We start from the raw sequence: 25,427 nt of genomic DNA on the forward strand, positions 1-25,427 counted from the left end.
CTTGCCTTTGGGGATGTGTCAAGTAAGAAATTGCTGCAGCTGAGGTCAGAGACGTTTTGTCCTGCTTTCTCCTCTAGGATTTTGATGGTTTTCTGTCTCACATTTAGGTCCTTCATGCATTTTGAGTTTATTTTTGCAAATGGTGTAAGAAAGTGGTCTAGGTTCATTCTTCTGCATGTTGCCGTCCAGTTTTCCCAGCACCATTTGTTAAAGAGACGGTCTTTTTTCCATTGGGTGTTCTTTCCTGCTTTGTCAAAGATTAGTTGGCCATACTTTTGTGGGTCCAATTCTGGAGTCTATTCCATTGATCTGTGTGTCTGTTTTTGTGCCAACACCATGCTGTCTTGATGATTACAACTTTGTTCTCTTCTCAGCTGTATCAATTTTTACATTGTGTTATGATGCTCTGTTAAGTGCATTTCCATTTAGGATTATATATATCTTTGTAAGGAATTGACCCCTTTATCTTTATACATTGTCCCAATTTATATCTGGTAAAAGTTCTTGTTCTGTTGTCTCCTCTGTCTGATATCATTATAAAATTGACCAGGTTTTTATAGGCTTATTGTTGACTGTGTATCTGTTTGCATTCTTTTTATTTTTTTTTAACCTGTGTTTGTATTTAATTGGGTTTCTTATAGGTAGTATTTAATTAAGTCTTCTGAGGGGCACCTAGGTGGCTCAGTCAGTTAAGCAACTGACTTCATTCAGCTCAGGTCATGATCTCACGATTCACAAATTCAAGCCCTGTGTCAGGTTCTGTGCTGACACCTCAGAACCTGGAGCCTGCTTTGGAGTCTGTCTATACTGCTGTCTCTGCCCCTCTCCCACTCGTGCTCTCTGTCTCTCTCAAAAATAAACAAACATTAAAAAATGTTAATTAGGTCTTTTGTTATATACACATGTATGTATCTTTAAAGAGGAAGCCATCCTGGTATTGATGGGACCATGGACAGAGCATTATTTTGCACAGTGTAGATCCTCTAGTTTTTAAAAAAGTCCCCTGGATGTTGGAATATAGTTTCCTGACTGGTTGTGATCCATCTCATGGTCCTATCATTGAACTCACTTGGGTCTGTGATAGAGCATTTAATAAGAGGCTTTAAATCCACATATGTCTTTCTTGTGGAGATGAGTAGTCAAAGAGTTGCCAGTCATTCCTGGCACTTAATGTCAAAGCATAAGCCGTGCATTATGCTTAGGTTTAGAAACTAAGACTTCACAAAAAGCTGTAAACATTTAATTTGTAGAAAAAAGAATAAAACCAAATCCTAGTAAGTTCATTTTAAGTCCATTTGCTTTTATAAGTGTATAATTTATAATGTGTCATTAATTTCCTACATCAGTCATGTGACCTTAACAGTTGTCTAAACATGTTTCATGATTTCACTTCACCAACACAGAAACTTACATTTAGATGGATAATGAATGTATAACTCCATAAGTCCTTTTCCTTTAAAATGCAGAAAATAGGGGTGCCTGGGTGGCTCAGTGAGTTAAGCGTCTGACTGCGGCTCAGGTCATGATCTCACAGCTTGTGAGGTCGAGCCCTGCATCGGGCTCTGTGCTCACAGCTCGGAGACTAGAGCCTGCTTCGGATTCTGCATCTCCCTTTCTCTCTCTCTGCCCCTCCCCTGCTCGCTCACTCTCTCTGTCTCTCTCTCTCTCTCTCTCAAACTAAATAAACATTAAAAAAATTTTTTTTAATATAAAATGCAGAAAAATAGGGGCACCCGGGTGGCTCAGTCATTTAGGCATCTGACTTTGGCTCAGGTCATGGTCTCATGGTTTGTGTGTTCCAGCCCCATGTCAGGCTCTGTGCTGACAGCTCAGAGCCTGGAGCCTGCTTCTGATTCTGTGTCTCCCTCTCTCTGTCGCCCTGCCCACCCTGTCTCCCACCCCGACTCTCTCTCTATCTCTCTCTCTCAAAAATAAACAAACATAAAATAAAAATAAAATGCAGAAAAATATAATACTGAAGTGTTACTTGTTTCAATAAATAGTGGTTTCCTTGTTTAGCTACTTCCCACCACATACTCTGTAGTCTTCTTACCTTGCTATCAGCTAACAGAAGCAGTTTATAGCATTTGTGAGATGCATTTGCTTTACTGTTTCTCTTTAATTAAAGTTGAGTCCCTACTTTCCTTTTGTATTTCAGCTTTTCCCTTTTCAAAAATGAGAGTTGAGTTATGTCTCCAGAGTATTCTCGGCCTTCCCAGGATAGTGTGTCAAAAAAATCACTTTCTTCATACAAACATTCAGTTATTTAGTGTATAAATGCAGTGTCTGATTTTTCTTATGTTGACAAATCTTAGACTTGGAATGAAGTTTGAGAAGAGACACAAATTTAAGATACACCAACATTTTGTTACATCTAGGTAGAAGTGCATCTGTGACTCCAAATCATTTGTAATGTTAGTAGATCATACTTTGAGGGAATCAGGTAGATAAGTTCATGCTGGTCCTTTCAGGAGTCAACCGTTAGCCTAATTTTAATTGGAAGGCACAAAGTTCATAATGCACAGGTTTACCAGGTACTAGCCTGACATTGTTAGGCTTTTTTTATACATTCATATAATCCTTATAAAAATCCTGCCTCAAATTTGTTCTAACGAATGTGAAACATTTAGCACAATAACTGGCACACAGTAAGCTCTCAACATGGTAACCATTATCATCATGATGATCATTTACTGCTGTTTTACAGAAGAGGAAATACAGGCTCGAAAGATTTAGGGGTTATAGAGAAATCAATGAAAAGGAATAACCTAGGTGTATATGGTTTTAAGGTTCATATTTTATCTTTTTTATTTAAATATGTTCCATGTAGAATGTATAGAAGATGTGTCATTAGGCAGGATTGAAATCCCAGATTTGCTGCTTAGTAGTAGTATGACCATGGACAAGAGATGGTGATGAGTTTTTTTATCTGTAAAATGGGGATTATACTTAATTAATTCACTCACTAGAGCTGAGTTGCTCTGAGGGTTATTAGTCCCCTACTGACTAGCCTAGAGTTAGAAGAGAGCTCTGACAAATGCCAGCAGATCTCTGACTGGGTCTGAGGTCTCATTTGCACCATCCATCCATCTTCCTAGGCCTAGGAAGGAGTCTAGTTCAGGAACAGTAGATGGGTTGAAGTTAGTACTAGAGAGGAAGTGCTGCTTCTTTCCTCTTTGCTAGGCCTAGCCATTGTCCAGACTTGTGTGCTAATCATTAGCACCCACGTCAAGGAGATGGATGGTGCGATTGAGACCTCAGACCCAGTCAGAGATCTGCTGGCTTTTGTCAGAGCTCTCTTCTAACTCTAGACTAGTCACTAGGGGACTAATAAGCCTCAGAGCAATGCAGCTCTAGTGAGTGAATTAACATATTTAAATAAATGCTTTTCTTTATAGTTCATTAGGTATACTTTAGATAAAATATTTTATTTGGATTTTTGAACTTAAATGGTATATATATTCTGCTAGGACTTCCTTTCTTTACTCAAAATAATTTTGGGGATTTAGTCATGTTGATAACACTTAAGTACATTGATTTCATTGCTATGAAGTATTTTATTAAATATAACTTAGGATTTTATTTCTACTGTTGATGGACATTTGGATTGTTTCCAGTTATGGGTTTTTGTGAAAAATGCTGTGATGAACATTCTTGAGCATGTCTCCTGATGCTACAGTATAAGAGTTTCTCAATGTTGGAATTGTGAATCATACAGTATATATATTACTAAGGGAGTTTATTCATCATTCACCAAATATTTATTGAGCGCTGTGCCAGGTACATTTTTAATTGTCTTGGAATACCAGTGAACTAAACAGACTAAAATCTGCCCTCGTGGCATTTATGTTCTATTTGTGATTGCTAGACAATAAACAATAAACATAAATAAATAAAAGGATAAATGTGGGGGAGGGGGGAAGAATTAGAACAAGATGGGATTATTTGTACAGGAAGGTAGGTGGGGTTGCAGGCGTCATCAAAGGTAACGTTAGAAAACAGACTTAATGGGAAGGCGCAGGAAGATGGCGGCGTAGGAGGACGCTGGGCTCACCGCGCGTCCTGCTGATCACTTAGATTCCACCTACACCTGCCTAAATAACCCAGAAAACCGCCAGAGGATTAGCAGAACGGAGTCACCGGACCCAAGTGCCGACGAGAGGCCCACGGAAGAGGGTAGGAAGGGCGGCGAGGCGGTGCGCGCTCCACGGACTGGCGGGAGGGAGCCGGGGCGGAGGGGCGGCTCGCCAGCCAAGCAGAGCCCTCGAGTCCGGCTTGCAAAAGCGGAGGGGCCTGACGGACTGTGTTCCGACAGCAAGCGCGACTTAGCGTCTGGGAGGTCATAAGTTAACAGCTCTGCTCGGAAAGCGGGAAGGCTGGAGGACAAAGGGAGGGTGAGCTGCGGAGCCCCCGGATGACAGAGCTCAGTTTGGCGGGGAACAAAGGCGCTCGCCAGCGCCATCTCCCCCGCCCATCCCCCAGCCAAAATCCCAAAGGGAACCGGTTCCGGCCAGGGAAATTGCTCGCTCCGCGCAAACACCCAACTCTGTGCTTCTTCGGAGCCAAACCTCCGGCAGCGGATCTGACTCCCTCCGGCTGCCACATGGCCCCTCCTGAAGTGGATCACCTAAGGAGAAGCGAGCTAAGCCTGCCCCCCCTCCCGCCGTGCACCTTGCCTTCCCACCCCAGCTAATACGCCAGATCCCCAGCATCACAAGCCTGGCAGTGTGCAAGTAGCCCAGACGGGCCACGCCACCCCACAGTGAATCCCACCCCTAGGAGAGGGGAAGAGAAGGCACACACCAGTCTGACTGTGGCCCCAGCGGTGGGCTGGGGGCAGACATCAGGACTGACTGCGGCCCCGCCCACCAACTCCAGTTATACACCACAGCACAGGGGAAGTGCCCTGCAGGTCCTCACCACACCAGGGACTATCCAAAATGACCAAGCGGAAGAATTCCCCTCAGAAGAATCTCCAGGAAATAACAACAGCTAATGAGCTGATCAAAAAGGATTTAAATAATATAACAGAAAGTGAATTTAGAATAATAGTCATAAAATTAATCGCTGGGCTGGAAAACAGTATACAGGACAGCAGAGAATCTCTTGCTACAGAGATCAAGGGACTAAGGAACAGTCACGAGGAGCTGAAAAACGCTTTGAATGAAATGCAAAACAAAATGCAAACCACCACAGCTCGGATGGAAGAGGCAGAGGAGAGAATAGGTGAACTAGAAGATAAAGGTATGGAAAAAGAGGAAGCTGAGAAAAAGAGAGATAAAAAAATCCAGGAGTATGAGGGGAAAATTAGAGAACTAAGTGATACACTAAAAAGAAATAATATACGCATAATTGGTATTCCAGAGGAGGAAGAGAGAGGGAAAGGTGCTGAAGGGGTACTTGAAGAAATAATAGCTGAGAACTTCCCTGAACTGGGGAAGGAAAAAGGCATTGAAATCCAAGAGGCACAGAGAACTCCCTTCAGACGTAACTTGAATCGATCTTCTGCACGACATATCATAGTGAAACTGGCAAAATACAAGGATAAAGAGAAAATTCTGAAAGCAGCAAGGGGTAAACGTGCCCTCACATATAAAGGGAGACCTATAAGACTCGTGACTGATCTCTCTTTTGAAACTTGGCAGGCCAGAAAGAATTGGCACGAGATTTTCAGGGTGCTAGACAGCAAAAATATGCAGCCGAGAATCCTTTATCCAGCAAGTCTGTCATTTAGAATAGAAGGAGAGATAAAGGTCTTCCCAAACAAACAAAAACTGAAGGAATTTGTCACCACTAAACCAGCCCTACAAGAGATCCTAAGGGGGACCCTGTGAGACAAAGTACCAGAGACATCACTACAAGCATAAAACATACGGACATCACAATGACTCTAAACCCGTATCTTTCTATAATAACACTGAATGTAAACGGATTAAATGCGCCAACCAAAAGACATAGGGTATCAGAATGGATAAAAAAACAAGACCCATCTATTTGCTGTCTACAAGAGACTCATTTTAGACCTGAGGACACCTTTAGATTCAGAGTGAGGGGATGGAGAACTATTTATCATGCTACTGGAAGCCAAAAGAAAGCTGGAGTAGCCATACTTATATCAGACAAACTAGACTTTAAATTAAAGGCTGTAACAAGAGATGAAGAAGGACATTATATAATAGTTACAGGGTCTATCCATCAGGAAGAGCTAACAATTATAAATGTCTATGCGCCGAATACCGGAGCCCCCAAGTATATAAAACAATTACTCATAAACAGAAGCAACCTTATTGATAAGAATGTGGTAATTGCAGGGGACTTTAACACCCCACTTACAGAAATGGATAGATCATCTAGACACACAGTCAATAAAGAAACAAGGGCCCTGAATGAGACATTGGATCAAATGGACTTGACAGATATATTTAGAACTCTGCATCCCAAAGCAACAGAATATGCTTTCTTCTCGAGTGCACATGGAACATTCTCCAAGATAGATCATATACTGGGTCACAAAACAGCCCTTCATAAGTTTACAAGAATTGAAATTATACCATGCATACTTTCAGACCACAATGCTATGAAGCTTGAAATCAACCACAGGAAAAAGTCTGGAAAACCTCCAAAAGCGTGGAGGTTAAAGAACACCCTACCAACGAATGAGTGGGTCAACCAGGCAATTAGAGAAGAAATCAAAAAATATATGGAAACAAACGAAAATGAAAATACAACAATCCAAACGCTTTGGGACGCAGCGAAGGCAGTCCTGAGAGGAAAATACATTGCAATCCAGGCCTATCTCAAGAAACAAGAAAAATCCCAAATACAAAATCTAACAGCACACCTAAAGGAAATAGAAGCAGAACAGCAAAGGCAGCCTAAACCCAGCAGAAGAAGAGAAATAATAAAGATCAGAGCAGAAATAAACAATATGGAATCTAAAAAAACTGTAGAGCAGATCAACGAAACCAAGAGTTGGTTTTTTGAAAAAATAAACAAAATTGACAAACCTCTAGCCAGGCTTCTCAAAAAGAAAAGGGAGATGACCCAAATAGATAAAATCATGAATGAAAATGGAATTATTACAACCAATCCCTCAGAGATACAAACAATTATCAGGGAATACTATGAAAAATTATATGCCAACAAATTGGACAACCTGGAAGAAATGGACAAATTCCTGAACACCCACACTCTTCCAAAACTCAATCAGGAGGAAATAGAAAGCTTGAACAGACCCATAACCAGCGAAGAAATTGAATCGGTTATCAAAAATCTCCCAACAAATAAGAGTCCAGGACCAGATGGCTTCCCAGGGGAGTTCTACCAGACGTTTAAAGCAGAGATAATACCTATCCTTCTCAAGCTATTCCAAGAAATAGAAAGGGAAGGAAAACTTCCAGACTCATTCTATGAAGCCAGTATTACTTTGATTCCTAAACCAGACAGAGACCCAGTAAAAAAAGAGAACTACAGGCCAGTATCCCTGATGAATATGGATGCAAAAATTCTCAATAAGATACTAGCAAATCGAATTCAACAGCATATAAAAAGAATTATTCACCATGAGCAAGTGGGATTCATTCCTGGGCTGCAGGGCTGGTTCAACATTCGCAAATCAATCAACGTGATACATCACATTAACAAAAAAAAAGAGAAGAACCATATGATCCTGTCAATCGATGCAGAAAAGGCCTTTGACAAAATCCAGCACCCTTTCTTAATAAAAACCCTTGAGAAAGTCGGGATAGAAGGAACATACTTAAAGATCATAAAAGCCATTTATGAAAAGCCCACAGCTAACATCATCCTCAACGGGGAAAAACTGAGAGCTTTTTCCCTGAGATCAGGAACACGACAGGGATGCCCACTCTCACCGCTGTTGTTTAACATAGTGCTGGAAGTTCTAGCATCAGCAATCAGACAACACAAGGAAATCAAAGGCATCAAAATTGGCAAAGATGAAGTCAAGCTTTCGCTTTTTGCAGATGACATGATATTATACATGGAAAATCCGATAGACTCCACCAAAAGTCTGCTAGAACTGATACATGAATTCAGCAAAGTTGCAGGATACAAAATCAACGTCCAGAAATCAGTTGCATTCTTATACACTAACAATGAAGCAACAGAAAGACAAATAAAGAAAATGATCCCATTCACAATTGCACCAAGAAGCATAAAATACCTAGGAATAAATCTAACCAAAGATGTAAAGGATCTGTATGCTGAAAACTATAGAAAGCTTATGAAGGTAATTGAAGAAGACTTAAAGAAATGGAAAGACATTCCCTGCTCATGGATTGGAAAAATAAATATTGTCAAAATGTCAATACTACCCAAAGCTATCTACACATTCAATGCAATCCCAATCAAAATTGCACCAGCATTCTTCTCGAAACTAGAACAAGCAATCCTAAAATGCATATGGAACCACAAAAGGCCCCGAATAGCCAAAGGAATTTTGAAGAAGAAGACCAAAGCAGGAGGCATCACAATCCCAGACTTTAGCCTCTACTACAAAGCTGTAATCATCAAGACAGCATGGTATTGGCACAAAAACAGACACACAGACCAATGGAATAGAATAGAAACCCCAGAACTAGACCCACAAACGTATGGCCAACTCATGTTTGACAAAGCAGGAAAGAACATCCAGTGGAAAAAAGACAGCCTCTTTAACAAATGGTGCTGGGAGAACTGGACAGCAACATGCAGAAGGTTGAAACTAGACCACTTTCTCACACCATTTACAAAAATAAACTCAAAATGGATAAAGGACCTAAATGTGAGACAGGAAACCATCAAAACCTTAGAGGAGAAAGCAGGAAAAGATCTCTCTGACCTCAGCCGTAGCAATCTCTTACTCGACACATCCCCAAAGGCAAGGGAATTAAAAGCAAAAGTGAATTACTGGGACCTTATGAAGATAAAAAGCTTCTGCACAGCAAAGGAAACAACCAACAAAACTAAAAGGCAACCAACGGAATGGGAAAAGATATTTGCAAATGACATATCGGACAAAGGGCTAGTATCTAAAATCTATAAAGAGCTCACCAAACTCCACACCCGAAAAACAAATAACCCAGTGAAGAAATGGTCAGAAAACATGAATAGACACTTCTCTAAAGAAGACATCCAGATGGCCAACAGGCACATGAAAAGATGTTCAGCGTCGCTCCTTATCAGGGAAATACAAATCAAAACCACACTCAGGTATCACCTCACGCCAGTCAGAGTGGCCAAAATGAACAAATCAGGAGACTATAGATGCTGGAGAGGATGTGGAGAAACGGGAACCCTCTTGCACTGTTGGTGGGAATGCAAATTGGTGCAGCCGCTCTGGAAAGCAGTGTGGAGGTTCCTCAGAAAATTAAAAATAGACCTACCCTATGACCCAGCAATAGCACTGCTAGGAATTTATCCAAGGGATACAGGAGTACTGATGCATAGGGGCACTTGTACCCCAATGTTCATAGCAGCACTCTCAACAATAGCCAAATTATGGAAAGAGCCTAAATGTCCATCAACTGATGAATGGATAAAGAAATTGTGGTTTATATACACAATGGAATACTATGTGGCAATGAGAAAAAATGAAATATGGCCTTTTGTAGCAACGTGGATGGAACTGGAGAGTGTAATGCTAAGTGAAATAAGCCATACAGAGAAAGACAGATACCATATGGTTTCACTCTTATGTGGATCCTGAGAAACTTAACAGGAACCCATGGGGGAGGGGAAGGAAAAAAAAAAAAAAGAGGTTAGAGTGGGAGAGAGCCAAAGCATAAGAGACTGTTAAAAACTGAGAACAAACTGAGGGTTGATGGGGGGTGGGAGGGAGGGGAGGGTGGGTGATGGGTATTGAGGAGGGCACCTTTTGGGATGAGCACTGGGTGTTGTATGGAAACCAATTTGTCAATAAATTTCATAAAAAAAAAAAAAAAGAAAACAGACTTAATGGAAGGTACATACCACTTAAAAGATTTTTAACCTAGGGGCGCCTGGGTGGCTCAGTCGGTTAAGTGTCCAGTTTTGGCTCAGGTCATGATCTCATAGTTCATGAGTTCAAGCCCTGCATTGGGCTCTGGACTGACAGCTCATAGCCTGGAGCCTGCTTCAGATTCTGTGTCTTTCTCTCTCTGCCCTTCCCCTGCTTGCTCACTCGCTCTCTCTGTCTCTCTCTGAAAAGTAAATAAACATTAAAAAATCTTTTTTCAACCTAATTAAGTAACAAAAAGAAACAACCATGGCCATTAAACACTCATAGTGATGAGTGATAAAAGTAAAAATCTCAACACTTCTTAGAGAATTATTTTTCTTCAGTTAATCAGATTTTAATCCTTCCAGTTTCTGGAAGGATATATTCTGGATGCTAGTCTCTACCAATATATGCAGAGGAACTATAAATGTACTCACACTTGGTGAAATAGAAATTACATTTTCTGAGACACCTGGCTGGCTCAGTTGGTAGAGCATGGGACTCTTGATTTTGGGGTTGTGAGTTTGAGCCCCACATTGGATGTACAGATTACTTTTAAAAAATAAAATAAAATCTTAACAAAAATTAGGGGCTCCTGGGTGGTTCAGTTGGGTAAGCGCCCGACTTAGGCTCAGGTCATGATCTCACCCTTTGTGGGTCTGAGCCCCATGTCGGGCTCTGTGCTGATAGCTCAGAGCCTGGAGACTGCTTTGGATTCTGTGTCTCCCTCTCTCTGCCCCTCCCCAACTTGCACTCTGTCTCTCTCAAAAATAAATATTAAAAAAAATTTTTTTAAATTTCCCCATTAACTCTATGGTTAAAAAGATACTGTTAAGTTAGCATTTATTTGGATTTTAAATTGATTTAGGTCAAATTCAGCTACCTTACACAAATGAGATTATTTTTTTAAAGTTTTTAGTTTATTAATCCTCTCATGAAAAATCTGCATGATCACCACAGATCAAGTCACTGCAGGATCTTTACCCCTTCTTTTTGTCAGCACTAACATTGGCTTTTGCAGTCCCCTTGACTTTCTTCTTTCTGTTTTTGAGTTTTTTCGCAGTGTTCTTGACATCTTTTTCTTCTCGTTTAGGACATGCCTTGCACATCTATGTTTGGATTCATTTTTCTTTGCATAATCCAAGGAATCACAAATCATACCAAAGCCAATTGTCCTGCCACCAGCAAGTGGATTCTGAATCTAAATACAAAGAAGACATCTCCTTGGTCTTGTACACTTTGGCTAGTTTTCCCCGAATTTCTGGCTTAGGTACTGTTGGGTTTCTGAGGTGAAGAAAATCAGTGACCATGTGTTTCTGCTGAAGTAATGAGTTGGTCATGAACTTCCTGGTCTGGATAGTTACTATGTTGTTCATGATGGCAGCTGAGCTTCAAGCAGCCAGGGAGGAAAAGAGAGCCAAATAGGATTCTTAATTCATGGACTAATATCTTATCTGTCAAAATGATGTGATCTATTAACCCATGTTTTCTAAAATATTTTTGTAAAGTGTAGTAGTACGGAGCCTGCGCTTGGGTCAGTCAGCAATGAATTTAGATCATAGCTCCACTGCTCTGTGACCTTGATCAGGTTAACAAGATTTACTGATCTCTGTTAATTCATCTTTAGGAATATAAAGCAGTACATACAAGGAGAACACCAAGTAAATGTCCAGGAGTGAGACTGTCAATTCATATGATTAACGTTATGCTTAATTTTTAAAAAACTGCCAAACTATTTTACAGAGTGACTGTACCATTATACATTCCCGCTGGGAATGTATGAGAGATCCAAAAAAAGTAGCGATAATACCTATGTATTAGTATCTTGTCATAATCTTAATTTGTGTTTACCTGATGGCTGGTGATGTGAAACATCCTATCGTGTGCTTATTTGACATGTATATATCCCCACTGGTAAAATATCTCTTCATGTGTTTAGCTTATTTTCTAATTGGGATGTTTGTTCCTTTATTGAGTTTTGAGAGTTGTTTATATATTGTAGATATGTATCCTTTGTCAGACCTCTGGTTTGCAATTATTTTCGCCCATTGTGTAGTGTTTTTTTTTTTTTTCCATCTTCACAAGTATTTCGCAGAGCAAAGTTTTTAATTTTGATGAAATCAAATTCATCCATGTTCTTTAATGATGGGTTGTGTTGTTGATATGTCTAAGAACTCTTCAAGTCCTACGCCCTTAAGATTTTCTCCTGTTCACTTCTAAAGTTTTTATAGATTTATGTTTGGTATTAAAATCTGATCCACTTTGAGTTAATCTTATATAAAATGTAAAGTTTAGGTTGAGGCTCAATTTCTTGCCTATGAATACCCAGTTACTCCGGTGTAATTTGTTGAAAAGTATTTCCTTCCACTGAATTATTTTCACACTTTTGTCAAAAATCAATTGGGCTTGTGTGGGTGTATTTCTGGATGCTCTATTCTGTTCCTTTCATCTATGTGTCTATCCTGCCAATACCACCCTGTCTCAACTACTCTATCTATATAAGTCTTAAAATTGGTTAGTGGTTCCTCTCACTTTCTTTTTTTCAAAACTGCTTTAGCTATTTTAGTTCTTTTCCTGATCCACATAAATCTTGGATTAACCTTGTCTATACTTCTAAAAAAATCTTGCTTAGGATTTTGATAGGAGTATATTGATCTGTAGATCCATTTGGGGAGAATCAACATCTTTACTGAAATGAGTCCTCCAATCTGTGAACACAGTATATCTCTCATCAGCATTTTGTACCTTCAGCATTAAGATGCTTTTACGCATTTGTCAAAAATGGGTTGACCCTACTGGTGTGGATCTATTTCAGTTCTCTGTTCTGTTTTATTCATCGGTGTCTATCCTTTAGTCAGTAACAGACATTCTTTTTTTATAAATTTAAATTTTTTTTTCAACGTTTATTTATTTTTGGGACAGAGAGAGACAGAGCATGAACGGGGGAGGGGCAGAGAGAGAGGGAGACACAGAATCGGAAACAGGCTCCAGGCTCCGAGCCATCAGCCCAGAGCCTGACGCGGGGCTCGAACTCACGGACCGCGAGATCGTGACCTGGCTGAAGTCGGACGCTTAACCGACTGCGCCACCCAGGCGCCCCAGTAACAGACATTCTTGATTACAGTCTTGAAATTGGATAGAACAGTTCCTCTATTCTTGTTTCCAATATTGATTTAGCTATTATTGTACATTTGCCTTTCTATATAAATTTTAAACTAATCTTGTCTGCATCTACAAATAAGATGTTGCCAGCATATTAGGAATTGTGTTAAACCCACAGCTCACATTAAAGAGAATTGACATCTTTATTACACTGATTATCCCTGTCCGTGAACACTTTATGTCTCTCCATTTATCTAGATCTTCTTTGATTTCTCTCCTTAGAGTTTTGTAGTTTTCAGCGTGTAAGTCCAATACACGTTTTGTTTGGTTTACACCTAAGTACTTTGGTTCGTTTAGAGCCAATTTCCAAATAGGGTGCTATTGAAATTATTTCATATTGGGTAAGTTATAGTAGGTTGCACTCTTTGAGGAGTTTGTTTCACTTACATCATTAAATTTCTCTGACTAGTGTTAGTATTCCTCTGTTACCTTTTAGATGTCCATGTGGTCTGTAGTGGTACTCCCTTTTTCATTCTTTATGTTTGCTAAATTATATCTTCTCCTTTGTCATCTTCAGTCTTGGTGAAAGTTTGTTAATTTTATTGGTCTTTTCAAATAACCAGCTTTTTCTTTCAATGACTTTTCAGTTTTCAATTCCATTGGTCTCTGCCCTTATATTTATTATTTTCTGCTTCTTATGAGGTAGAAATTGAAGTCTGTGTTCCTTACTCTGCCTCCCTTGACATCTGGAAGAGGAGGGCCTCCTCCTTACCAGTAGATGATGTGGAAGTCTCTTGGTACTTCTTGATACCTGCCTGGTTGATAGGGCAAATGGATGTCTATTAACTGCTGCTCATGTGTTCTTTATTGACACATCTAAGGAGTGGGGACAGAGGGACAGGAGGTTACTGGTAGGCAGTGGTAAAAGTTCTGAATGTCCAATAGGCCTTTTCTTTTTTTCTTTTCTTTTTAATTTTTTTTAACATTTATTTATTATTGAGAGAGAGACACAGAGTGAGCAAGGGAGGGGCAGAGAGAAGGGGAGACAACAGAATCTGAAATAGGCTCCAGGCTCTGAGCTGTCAGCACAGAGCCCAATGCAGGGCTCGAACTCACAAACTGTGAGATCATGACCTGAGCCGAAGTTGGTTGCCCAACCAACTGAGCCCCCCAGGCGCCCCCCAATAGGCCTTTTCTAACTCCATTCCAGCATAGAGATAGAGGAGTACCTCATTATGTCCTGGAAGTGTAAAATCAGGCTCTTCATGTGGTCTCCACTGACACTGCAGGATGAAAGCTCCATTAGCGCCCAGTAAGGATGAAAGCCCCGGGTCCCCACCAGGCTTCTCTGACACACACAGCAGTGCGTAGTGGGGGTACTTGATTTCTGCTAGTGGAAGTCTAGGCTTCCCACTGGGCCTGCGCTGGTGGGAAAGGGAGCACAGTTTTATCTGTGGTGTTTGGCTGGAGTAGAGTAGTTATTGTCTAAAAGTTTTGTCTTGGTAGGCTCCCCCTTTCCTGGACCGTCCTTCCACAGAAGGTTTCTGTGGGATAGTTTTTTTTGTTTACACCTGTTGATGTTCCTAGGATGGTGACTTCATGAACATCCACTTTGGAATACATGGGGCTAAAAGAAAATCCAGTGAACTTATCACTGTCGTTCCTTGGGTTCTGAGATCTGTAGCTAGTCTGCCGCCTTCTCTCTTCTACCTTTCAGTGCTCTTACGATTGTTTCATATAGAAGGCCTAGAGTTTTTAGCTGTACTTATCTGGAGGAATAAGGAAAAATATGCTTACTCAATCTTTCTCTTTTTAGAAATGCATTGTCACCTAATTTGTGGATTTTTATTATTCTTTGTCAGCACGTGTTGGGTGTATCTTTAGACTAGCTGTAGTTCTTGAGTGAAATTGAATTCATTAATATTTCCCTTAATCTCTTGCTTTTTGTTTCTTGATTGAGAATTTTATTCCTGCCCTAAGGTTGCAGAGATGTTTTCTTACATTTCCTTGCAAAAGTTTTAAAGTTCTTAATCTTTTAAAAGAATTATTGTTTTTAACTGAGTAGTGATCTAATTCATCCCCCTCCCATGTTAGAGAACTATAGCACCATGAAAAGTTCATCCCTTTTCCCATTGATTTCTAGTGCCACATCTGTCATGTATAAAATGTACTTATATGTGAGCCTTTTATGTGTATTCTTTTCCATTTTTTTATCCTTACATAAATTTCACACCATTTTATTTACTATAGCTTTAGAGTAAGTCTTGTTATTTGGTAGACAATGTCTCCCAGCTTATCAAAATTCTATTGAAATTCCTATTGGGATTATTAAAACTGCATTGAATGTATAGATGTTTGGAGAGAATTGGTATCTTTACCATCACGAACATGATTTTTCTTAGATATTTTTAAAGGTTTCTAAATTTAGCTTACCATTTTTCTCCACAATGACCTTATATATTTAAAACAATTATTTCTGAGTAGTGAGTATATTTTTGTTGCTATTGTAAAGTAAAATAGATTCTTTTTAATTAAAAAAAATAGTGCTTGTATATACAAATGAAAATGGCCTTTGGGTTGCTTTGTATTCATTCATATGCATTTCATTTTCCAAAAAAAATGTACCCGGGAACATTATTGCAGCCTCCTTGGTACAAATTACAGCATCAAATGAATATTAGATTTTTAAAATTTTAGTCAAAAATTTAGATCTTAATCAATTCATAATTATTTATTGATTTCCCAAGTACTATGGAAGATGATTTCTCTCCTCCCCCAAAGGAACACTGTTTGCACTTGTTAAAGGAAACTAAATAGTGTTTCTTAATAATTTCCCATGGAGATTTTAAGCAAAACAAGTATCTTTGTGCTCCCCTTTCAGAAATCCTGGTTCAATAGGTCCAGAGAAAATCAGTACTCTGTATTCATTCATTCATTCATTCATTCATTCCGGGAGAGAGAGTGTGAACGAGAGAGGGGCAGAGAAAGAATCCCAAGCAGACTCTGTGCTCTCAGCATGAGCCCCACTCGGGGCTCAGTCCCACAAATTGTGAGATCATGACCTCAGCCAAAATCAAGAGTCCGGCACTCAACTGACAGAGCCACTCAGTTTCCCCTAGAACTCTTCTTTTAAACATCTCCCTGTGGTTCTACACATGTATATTTGAAAACCACTGCTAGGAGAAGTTGCTAAACAATAAAAAGAGCAGCCCATAGGGATGCTTATTCGGGGGGGTGGGGGGCGGGTGGAATCTCATTTAGAATAATGAAGTTTTAGTCATTATTAGGTATATCCCACACCTACTTTATTTATGGTGCACACACGCATACTTATAATCCATATATGTATATAAACTGAATTGCTTTGTGTTAAGTAGTGACAGGTATGAGTCTGAAGAGAGTGGACATTGTAAAAGAACCCAGTTACAGTTTAAGTGAGATGTGCTCATTTAGTGCTTTGTATTTTTGTATTAAAACTTAGAATGAGAGCTCATGGATATAGAGAGCAGATTGGTGGTTGCCTGAGATGTAGCGGATCATGGGTGGGTGGAATGAATGAAAGGGGTCAAAAGGTACAAGTTCCCATTTATAAAAGGAATAAGTCATAGGGATGTAATATATAGCATGGTGACTGTAGTTAACAGTACTGTATTGCATATCTGAAAGTAGCTTGGAGAGTGTTTTGAAAATTCTTCTCACAAAAACTTTTGTAACTCTGCATGGTGACAGATGTTAACTGAACTTATCGCGGTGATCATTTTGCATTTAAATACAAACAGTCAAATCATTATGCTGTACAAACCAAAAAAACTTAGAACGCAATTTTGTCTTTCCCAGTTGGAGTCATTCGATGTCCAGTTTGCAGCCAAGAATGTGCAGAGAGACACATCATAGATAATTTTTTTGTGAAGGACACTACTGAGGTTCCCAGCAGTACAGTAGAAAAGTCTAATCAGGTAAGTGTATTAAGCCTTAAAATGTTTTGCCTCCTCTTTTTTTTTTTTTTTTTTTTTAATGTTTGTTTATTTTTTGAGAGAGAGACAGAATGCAAGTGGTTAGGGGCAGAGAGAGAGGGAGACACAAAATCAAAGCAGGCTCCAGGCTCCAAGCTGTCAGCACAGGGGCCAACGTGGGGCTTGAATGAATGAACTGCGAGATCATGACCTGAGCTGAATTCGGACGCCTAGCTGACTGAGCCACCCAGACGCCCCATATTGCCTTCTCTTAATGAAGCAGCCTAAGTTACTGAAGGACGCTAAAATAAAAGGTGTCTGACCCCCTTTTGACCATTATGTCTATCAAATTATGTAATATTTTAAAAGGAATATAAAGAATAATGAATAATTCATCTTAAGGATTAAAACAGTGCCAATACAGAAGCCTTGCTTGTACCCTCACCTTCCCTTTCCCTTCAGAGGAAACCATTATTCTGTATTTGATAGTATTTCATTTTTTTGTAATTTTACTCTATGTATTTCATTTTTTTTTGCAATTTTACTATATATTGACAGATTTTCTAAATTTTAAGACCCCTTTTTTCATTTTTTCTGTTTTAATGATGAACTCTATAATGATACATATGAAAAATTGCATGTCTTTGATTAGTATGGTTTCACATTTTAAGAAAATTTCTTAATGGTATTATGAAAAAAATTTCTTAAAATTTCTGCATGGTATTTCTTTGAAAGCCTCATTTGGTAACATTGTCCGGGTATTGCACTTAGAGGCCCACTGGTGTTTTTCTCTTTTCCCCACTTCCATATCCCACATGTAGAACATTTCTATTGGCCCCTTAGATCTATCTAGATGTCCAGTCCCTGGAAGATGAACTGTAGTGCCTCTCGTGGAGGTGAGCTGGGATTGATTCTGTAGTGTATACTAAGTGTAGTATATTAGTCTACTTTTGAATTAGGATTGATGATTTCTCTAGGCAGTTCCTTTAATTTAGCACACTAGATCTGTGAAGGAATTGAATCTATGAGAAGAAAATGATTATTAATCTAAAATGTAAAAATCTAAAAAGTAATCTTTAAGACACTTTACTAATCACATAGCTAAGTTTCTGTACTTTTCACTTTCAGCTTTTCTTGTTGGTTTCTTAGGGGAACTGTGGGAATTTAGGGCTCATCTTATATACATCTGTTACTAACAAAAATACCCCTTTTGTGGGGCGCCTGGGTGGCGCAGTCGGTTAAACGTCCGACTTCAGCCAGGTCACGATCTCGCGGTCCGTGAGTTCGAGCCCCGCGTCGGGCTCTGGGCTGATGGCTCAGAGGCTGGAGCCTGTTTCCGATTCTGTGTCTCCCTCTCTCTCTGCCCCTCCCCTGTTCATGCTCTGTCTCTCTCTGTCCCAAAAATAAATAAACGTTGAAAGAAAAAAAAAAAATTAAAAAAAAAAATACCCCTTTTGTTTCAAAAGTGTCAACAGTTCAGGGGCGCCTGGGTGGCATCTGACTTCAACTCAGGTCATGATCTCATAGTTCGTGAATTCGAGCCCCACATCGGGCTCTGTGGAGCCTGGAGCCTGCTCCAGATTCTGTGTCTCCCCCTCTCTCTGCCCCTCTCTAGCTCACGCTCAGTCTCTATCTCTCTCAAAAATAAATAAATGTTAAAAAAAAAAACGTAAAAAATAATAATAATAAAGTATCCACAGTTCATCAAAGGCCAAACCAGGGCTTAATGCAGAGAATAAACTTGCTAATTGTTGTGAAACCAGCTTTAAAGAATAGAAATGTAGTTATTTATGTGAACTACAGTGTCAAGTACTTAGCTTTTCTGAAAGTTTCCCTGTGAATACTACTGATTTTTTTGTCTTCTAGAGTGTCATGTCACTTTCATATATGATTATATTTATACTACATAAACTTTGTTAGTCATATCATTTGAACTCTAGTAGTATACGTGCATGCTCAATCCGGAAAATTCAAAAGCAAAGCAGCATAAATAATCAACAGGATGGAATAATGATCTGATATGAATTGACGATGATAAGAGATGAGAACTGAAGGGATTCTAGTCTAAAGGACAACTCTAAGAGGCTGCTTTTTTCCTCTGTATATCAATTAGTTTTTAGTAAGTTTATTGACTCTATTTTGGTCACAGAAACATAATAGGAAGAAGTTATAATCAGTTAAACTAGAAATAGAGTCCAAATTGACATCTTCAATGTAGGTAAGTGAGGCTAGGAGAGTGTTAAACCTGGTTCAGGAATAGGGTACTTCTTACGGATATTTTGGGAATGAAGACTAGAGAGGTAATAATGTGGGATGAATTGGAGGTAGAAAGGCCTAGGCAAAAGGTATTGAGAGCTGAGCTAGCCTAGTGGCAATACGAGAAGGAAGGGGATAAGTTACAGCTCACACAAGGTTTTGATGTACCTGATTGGATGTGGAGGTGAGAGGGACCTCACTGCCAAGATGGTGGTGCTTTTCACAGAGATTAAGAGGTAAGGAAAGTAGATAGAGAATTGGTTTTGAATGTGATTAAGTTTGCCTCTGAGACTAAGGTGATGTCATCTGTGGTCAAACTGGAGCTCTGAGGATAGTTCATAGCTGAACAAAGATAAAGCTTAAAAAATGTTTGTTACAGATAATTTTAGGCATTACCAAGAGAAGGGACAGTTTCACATAACAAACTCCCATGTACACATACCTAGCTTAGTAGCCATCAACTCTTGTTTTATGTTTATCCTGACACCCTTCCACATACTATATTATGTTGAGGGTAATCTAATCCATAAATCTTTCAGTACTTCTTTGGAAAAATAATTTTTTATAAACCTAACCAGCATATTAATTTCACATGTAAAAAATTTTACAGTTAAACCTTAATATCATCAAACACCCAGTGATATGTGTCTCTAATTCTTATGGTTTCTTTTTTTAAACAGTGGTTTGTTTCTATAAGGATCCATTAAGGCCTACACAGTGAATTTGGTTGATTTGTCTCAAATCTATCTTTTAATTAATCTCAAAATACCCCTTTACTTCACTAGTTTTCTTTTTCCTCCCTTTAAACATATTTGTTAGATAAACTGGGTGTTAGTCCTGTGGAGTTAGCCTTATTCTGCATTTTGCTGACCATCTTCATAAAGTCATTTAACATGCTTCTCTGTTTCCTGTATTTTGTGTATACTGACAGTAAATAGGTAGAAGCTGATTTCATTTCAGGTCCTTTTGGGTTAGGGGGCATAAGAATACTTTCATCCATATGTCTGTGTGTACTTCAATCAGGAGGCATATGAGTTTTATCTGTCTTTTTTCTTTTTTTTTTTAATTTATTTTATTTTATTTTTTTTAATTTTTTTTTTCAACGTTTATTTATTTTTGGGACAGAGAGAGACAGAGCATGAACGGGGGAGGGGCAGAGAGAGAGGGAGACACAGAATCGGAAACAGGCTCCAGGCTCGGAGCCATCAGCCTGATGCGGGGCTCGAACTCACGGACCGCGAGATCGTGACCTGGCTGAAGTCGGACACTTAACCGACTGCGCCACCCAGGCGCCCCTATCTGTCTTTTTTCTAATGTCAATGACCATTAATGATCACCACCATGATTTCATATTAAATTAGGGCTTTGAAAAATTGTGACATTCTCATTCTGTCATTCCCCTATATTTCTTATCTGGAAGAGAAACAGAAGCCTTCCTTCATTTATTCTTTGGTTACATACATAGCAAAGGTAGGTTAAGTACTTGGTTCATTTCCTTTAGTTGCTAATTTTTAGAATAGTGACTTAGTTTCTTAGCGTTCTTCGGAAATAACTAATGAGTGGTGTGTTTGTATCTTTATGAACTCATGGATTTTTAATATAAAAGGTGTTGTAGTAGTTAGTTGTTTTTAATTGATGATCAAATTGTGCCATCTTGGCAAAAGGAGCCTCACATTGATTCCTGAGTCATTCTGATAGAATCGCAGTAGTCCTTGCTGTCTTCCCTACTTTGTGTTTTGACAAGATTTTGTTAGGATCTTTGGTTTCTTTTAGTCACACATGGTATCTGGAGACCACAGTATGGGTGCTAGGGGTATTCACTTTAAAAAAGAGAAGTGGGGGCGCCTGGGTGGCGCAGTCGGTTAAGCGTCCGACTTCAGCCAGGTCACGATCTCGCGGTCCGTGAGTTCGAGCCCCGCGTCGGACTCTGGGCTGATGGCTCAGAGCCTGGAGCCTGTTTCCGATTCTGTGTCTCCCTCTCTCTCTGCCCCTCCCCCGTTCATGCTCTGTCTCTCTCTGTCCCAAAAAATAAATAAACGTTGAAAAAAAATTTAAAAAAAAAAAATAAATAAATAAAAATAAAAAAAAATAAAAAAAGAGAAGTGACTACACTTACAGTGTTGAGCACCGAGGGATATATAGAATTATTGAATCCTAAAATTGTACACCTGAAGCTAATATAACTGTGTTAATTATATGTCAGTAAAAAAGAATAAACAAGTCCATCTGGCTTGGTTTTGAATTTAGGCCACATAGTATCTCCTGGGGCACAGTCAAAGGATCTTCAAACACATGGAATTTTGGAAAGAACCGTGTTAGAGTTTCTGAAATGTTTATTAAGTGACAGGGAAAAGGATAAACAGAATGCCAAGTGAGTGTTAGATGATAGAAAACTGTAAACCTTAGTAAGGAAACTAGCATTTTTAAGAAGGCTGAGATTTTAGAAAAGTCATAGGTGCAAATTTTTTTAACAGAAAAGGGAGCCTAGTGGTCAGAATATACTTACCAAACGAACAAATTTCTGGAGCAAAAATGTGAGAAATAACTTCAAGAGTTCAAACAGCAAGTGTCTGTTCTCTACATCAAAAAAACTAAATCTTGGGGCGCCTGGGTGGCGCAGTCGGTTAAGCGTCCGACTTCAGCCAGGTCACGATCTCGCGGTCCGTGAGTTCGAGCCCCGCGTCGGGCTCTGGGCTGATGGCTCAGAGGCTGGAGCCTGTTTCCGATTCTGTGTCTCCCTCTCTCTCTGCCCCTCCCCCGTTCATGCTCTGTCTCTCTCTGTCCCAAAAATAAATAAACGTTGAAAAAAAAAATTAAAAAAAAAAACAAAACTAAATCTTCATCCCCTTGATACCCAAACCGGTAGATAATAATATAAAAATTTGGCGTACAGGTATTTGTTCTTTATGATACCAAATGTCCAACTGTGACGTTTTTGTTGCTGTTAGTTTTCTGCAGAGCTGGCTAGTAGCTTGACCTGGTGTCATGCAGAGTATATGAGAAATCAGGGTTGTAGCCTTGCCTTCTGGGCTGTCCCTTAGGATAACCAGAGTCAGGATCATCTCTAGTGCAGCCATTCTTTGAGGTTCTACTTTGACCCTGTTGAGGGTCACAGAAGGCTCCCTGTTTCCCTTCCCTACCCTCACTGCCATGGAAGGGTCATGTGAACAGCACCAAGAAGACTGCTTATTTATCAGGAGAGTCGTGGATCTGCTGAAAATTCACATTCAGCGGAGGGAGTAAAGTCTGTGATTACCAAATATGAATGTATTCCACTGCTAAGCAAACAGCCTGATTTGAGGCTCATGAGAAGTTACTGAGGGAGGACATAACGTCTATCTCTGAGATTCTTGTATCTGGAAGACCTTAAGAAGAGGAGGCATTTCATCTGGCTCAGTAGTGCACTCTCCAAAAATAAAGTGTGCTTCCTTATGAGGTAATGGGTGCCTAGTATTTGAAAATATACAAGGAGCAACTGTCTAAGGAAGTATATATTGATATTTGTGAGTCCAATTTAGATTTGTAGGTTTTACTTTTTTGATTTTACATTTATCTCATTCATCCAGTATTGGAAATCTTGGTTCTTAATTACAGTGACAAAATCATTTATTTTCTCCAAATATATATATTATACATTATATTGTAGGGTATACTGTATCAGTTTTGGTAAAATCAGAAACCATCTTAATCCTGAAAATTAACTAGATATAAACTTGTTTACTGAAAGGTAAATAAATACTTAAAGTATCATAGAGATAGCAACCATAAGGAAGCGGCTGAGGGAAAAAGGAGAAACTAGTCAAAGTTAGAAGAAGGGTCTTGTGGAACGTCAGTTCAGACCTCTGAAGAGGCGATGTTTCAGCCTTGGGATTGCAGACCTCAGAGGAGCAGGCGTCGGCCTACGGTGTCAGTATCTCCAAAGCTGGTTCCATGAGGACTGGAAAAACTGTAGTCTGGTGCTAAGTGCTGCTGGGGGAGGGAACGGCTGCTGCCAGGGTGAGGCAGTATTGATGGGTCTGATGTTCACGGAGAATGCAAGCAAATAAAAAGACAGCTAAGATGATCAAGTACTTCTTCCTCTGGCACTGCAGTCTCCCTCCAGCACCATCTCTTGTTAGAATCCAATGTGGACCCAGCTCATAAAGCATAAATGCAATTTGCAGAGTAAGAGTATAGAAGAATAGAGATGGTGCTGAAAGTAGAAATTATAGAGTTGTTTCCGTCAAAATAGAAAGCAAGGAACACAGCAATTACTACATGCATGCACTGGCGATGGTCAATCAAATCGTACTTTTTTTTTTAAGTTTTTATTTAAACATGAGTTACCATACAGTGTAATATTTTAAAGTTTACTTGAAATAAATAATTCTTTGTGTGGTTAAACCACCCACTTGATAGTTTAATTTGCTTTTGATTTTTAGGCATTTAATTTTTTTTAACATTTATTTATTTTTGAGAGAAAGAGAGAGGGAGAGAGAGACAGAGCATGATTGGGGAAGGGGCATAGAGAGAGGGAGACCCAGAATCTGAAGGAGGCTCCAGGCTCCAAGCTGTCAGCACAAAGCCTGATGGTGGGGCTCACACTCATGAACTGCAAGATCATGACCTGAGCCGAAGTTGGACACTCAACCAACTGAGCCACCCAGGTGCCCCAGGCATTTAATGTTTTTAATTTAATTTATGAAATACAGTATATTGAGAGAATTTAGACTCTCACTGTTTAATCTACCCTATAGGTAGCCGTTTAATTTCCTTTATTCTGTTTAAAATATTATTTCATATGTAATTTTAAGTAATTTTATGTTTAAAAAATATTAGCAAGTGTCATTTCACCCATCCCCATCTTTCTTAGATAAGCACTAGCATGATTTACTTTTCTACTTTGCTTTTTTATTTTACTTCATATACTGAGATCTCTCATTCTCTTTTTTTTTTTTAACTTTTATTTATTATTGAGAGAGAGAGAGCATGAACATGGGAGGGGCAGAGAGAGAAGGGGAGACACAGAATCTGAAGCAGACTGCAGGCTTTGAGCTATCAGCACAGAGCCCGACGCAGGGCTCGAACCCACGAACTGTGAGATTATGACCTGAGCTGAAGTTGGGCGCTTAACCGACTGAGCCACCCAGGCGCCCCTGTCCTCATTCTTTTTTGTAGCATAGTGTAGCCTAGAGGTTAAATTTTAGGTTATATCTTTAAAGACGTCATAATTGAAGCTAAGGCAGTAAGGATGAGACAATTCCCGATTCTAACAAAAATCTACAGAGGGAGGAGGAAGAGTGGGGGGTTATATCCAGAGGGCATCAGGGAGATAAGAGGATCTGGAGATATCAAGGAATCCAAATGGTTTCTAGGAAGTAGGAGCCAGGGGCTTTAATGATGTTAGAAAGGTTAAAGATAAGAGCTGAAGAAAAGACAGGTTCGATGAATGAAAATGTTATCCACGTATTTGGAATTTAGCTAAGGTAAAGCACTAACTGAGGGGGAGGGGGGCGGAATTTCTTTTCCCCATCACAGAAGATAACATAAGGACTGCTTCTGTATTACTTTAATAACTGTTCCCAGAGAATAGTGACACCATGTAAAGTTACACAAGCTGGAAACAAAGAAGCTTTCCCTTCTTCACCTCCCGTATCCAGTGCATCTTCTGAACCAGTCAGTTTCACTCCCAATCTCCCTCATTTATTCCCACTTCCACCCACTCTCACCTAAAACACTGAAAAAACCCTCTTACTTGTCTCTGCAGGAAACACTTCCCCCTTTTCTAATCTATTCTCTATATTGCAGTGACAGTGATTTTTAAAATTGCAAATCTGGCCATGTCAGTTACTTTAAAGCTTTTAGGAGACTTCATCAGACAAGGACCAAAATTGTCATATGATCCTGCTTGATCTGACCCCTGCCTGCCTTGCCCCTCACTTCTTCTCTTGCCAGTTTTTCCCCTTGATCCTACTTTGTGCCAGTTCTCTGAACCTGCTGTGCTCCTTTTGCCTGGAGGCTATTGTACATGCTCTTCTCTCTGCCTAGAAGGCTTTTCATTAATAACTGATGACTCAACTTCCATACCTTAATGTTAATATGATCTCCTTAGAGAAAGCCTTGCCTGGGTAATCTCTCACTTTCTGCAATACTCCAGC

At 39.5% G+C, this 25,427-nt stretch overlaps 1 protein-coding gene across 2 annotated transcripts in view; it reads left to right on the forward strand.

The window, feature by feature from the left end:
• Nucleotides 1–25,427, forward strand: part of TRIM24 (tripartite motif containing 24) — a 131,449-nt gene that overhangs the window by 51,553 nt on the left and 54,469 nt on the right. For both annotated transcript variants that reach the window (XM_030308518.1, XM_030308519.1), the window contains exon 2: nt 16,919–17,037. In XM_030308518.1, the coding sequence (XP_030164378.1) occupies nt 16,919–17,037 (119 nt within the window). The remainder of the gene's footprint in view (nt 1–16,918; nt 17,038–25,427) is intronic.

The sequence above is a fragment of the Lynx canadensis genome, chromosome A2 (assembly GCF_007474595.2).
Source record: "Lynx canadensis isolate LIC74 chromosome A2, mLynCan4.pri.v2, whole genome shotgun sequence".
Taxonomy (NCBI): domain Eukaryota; kingdom Metazoa; phylum Chordata; class Mammalia; order Carnivora; family Felidae; genus Lynx; species Lynx canadensis.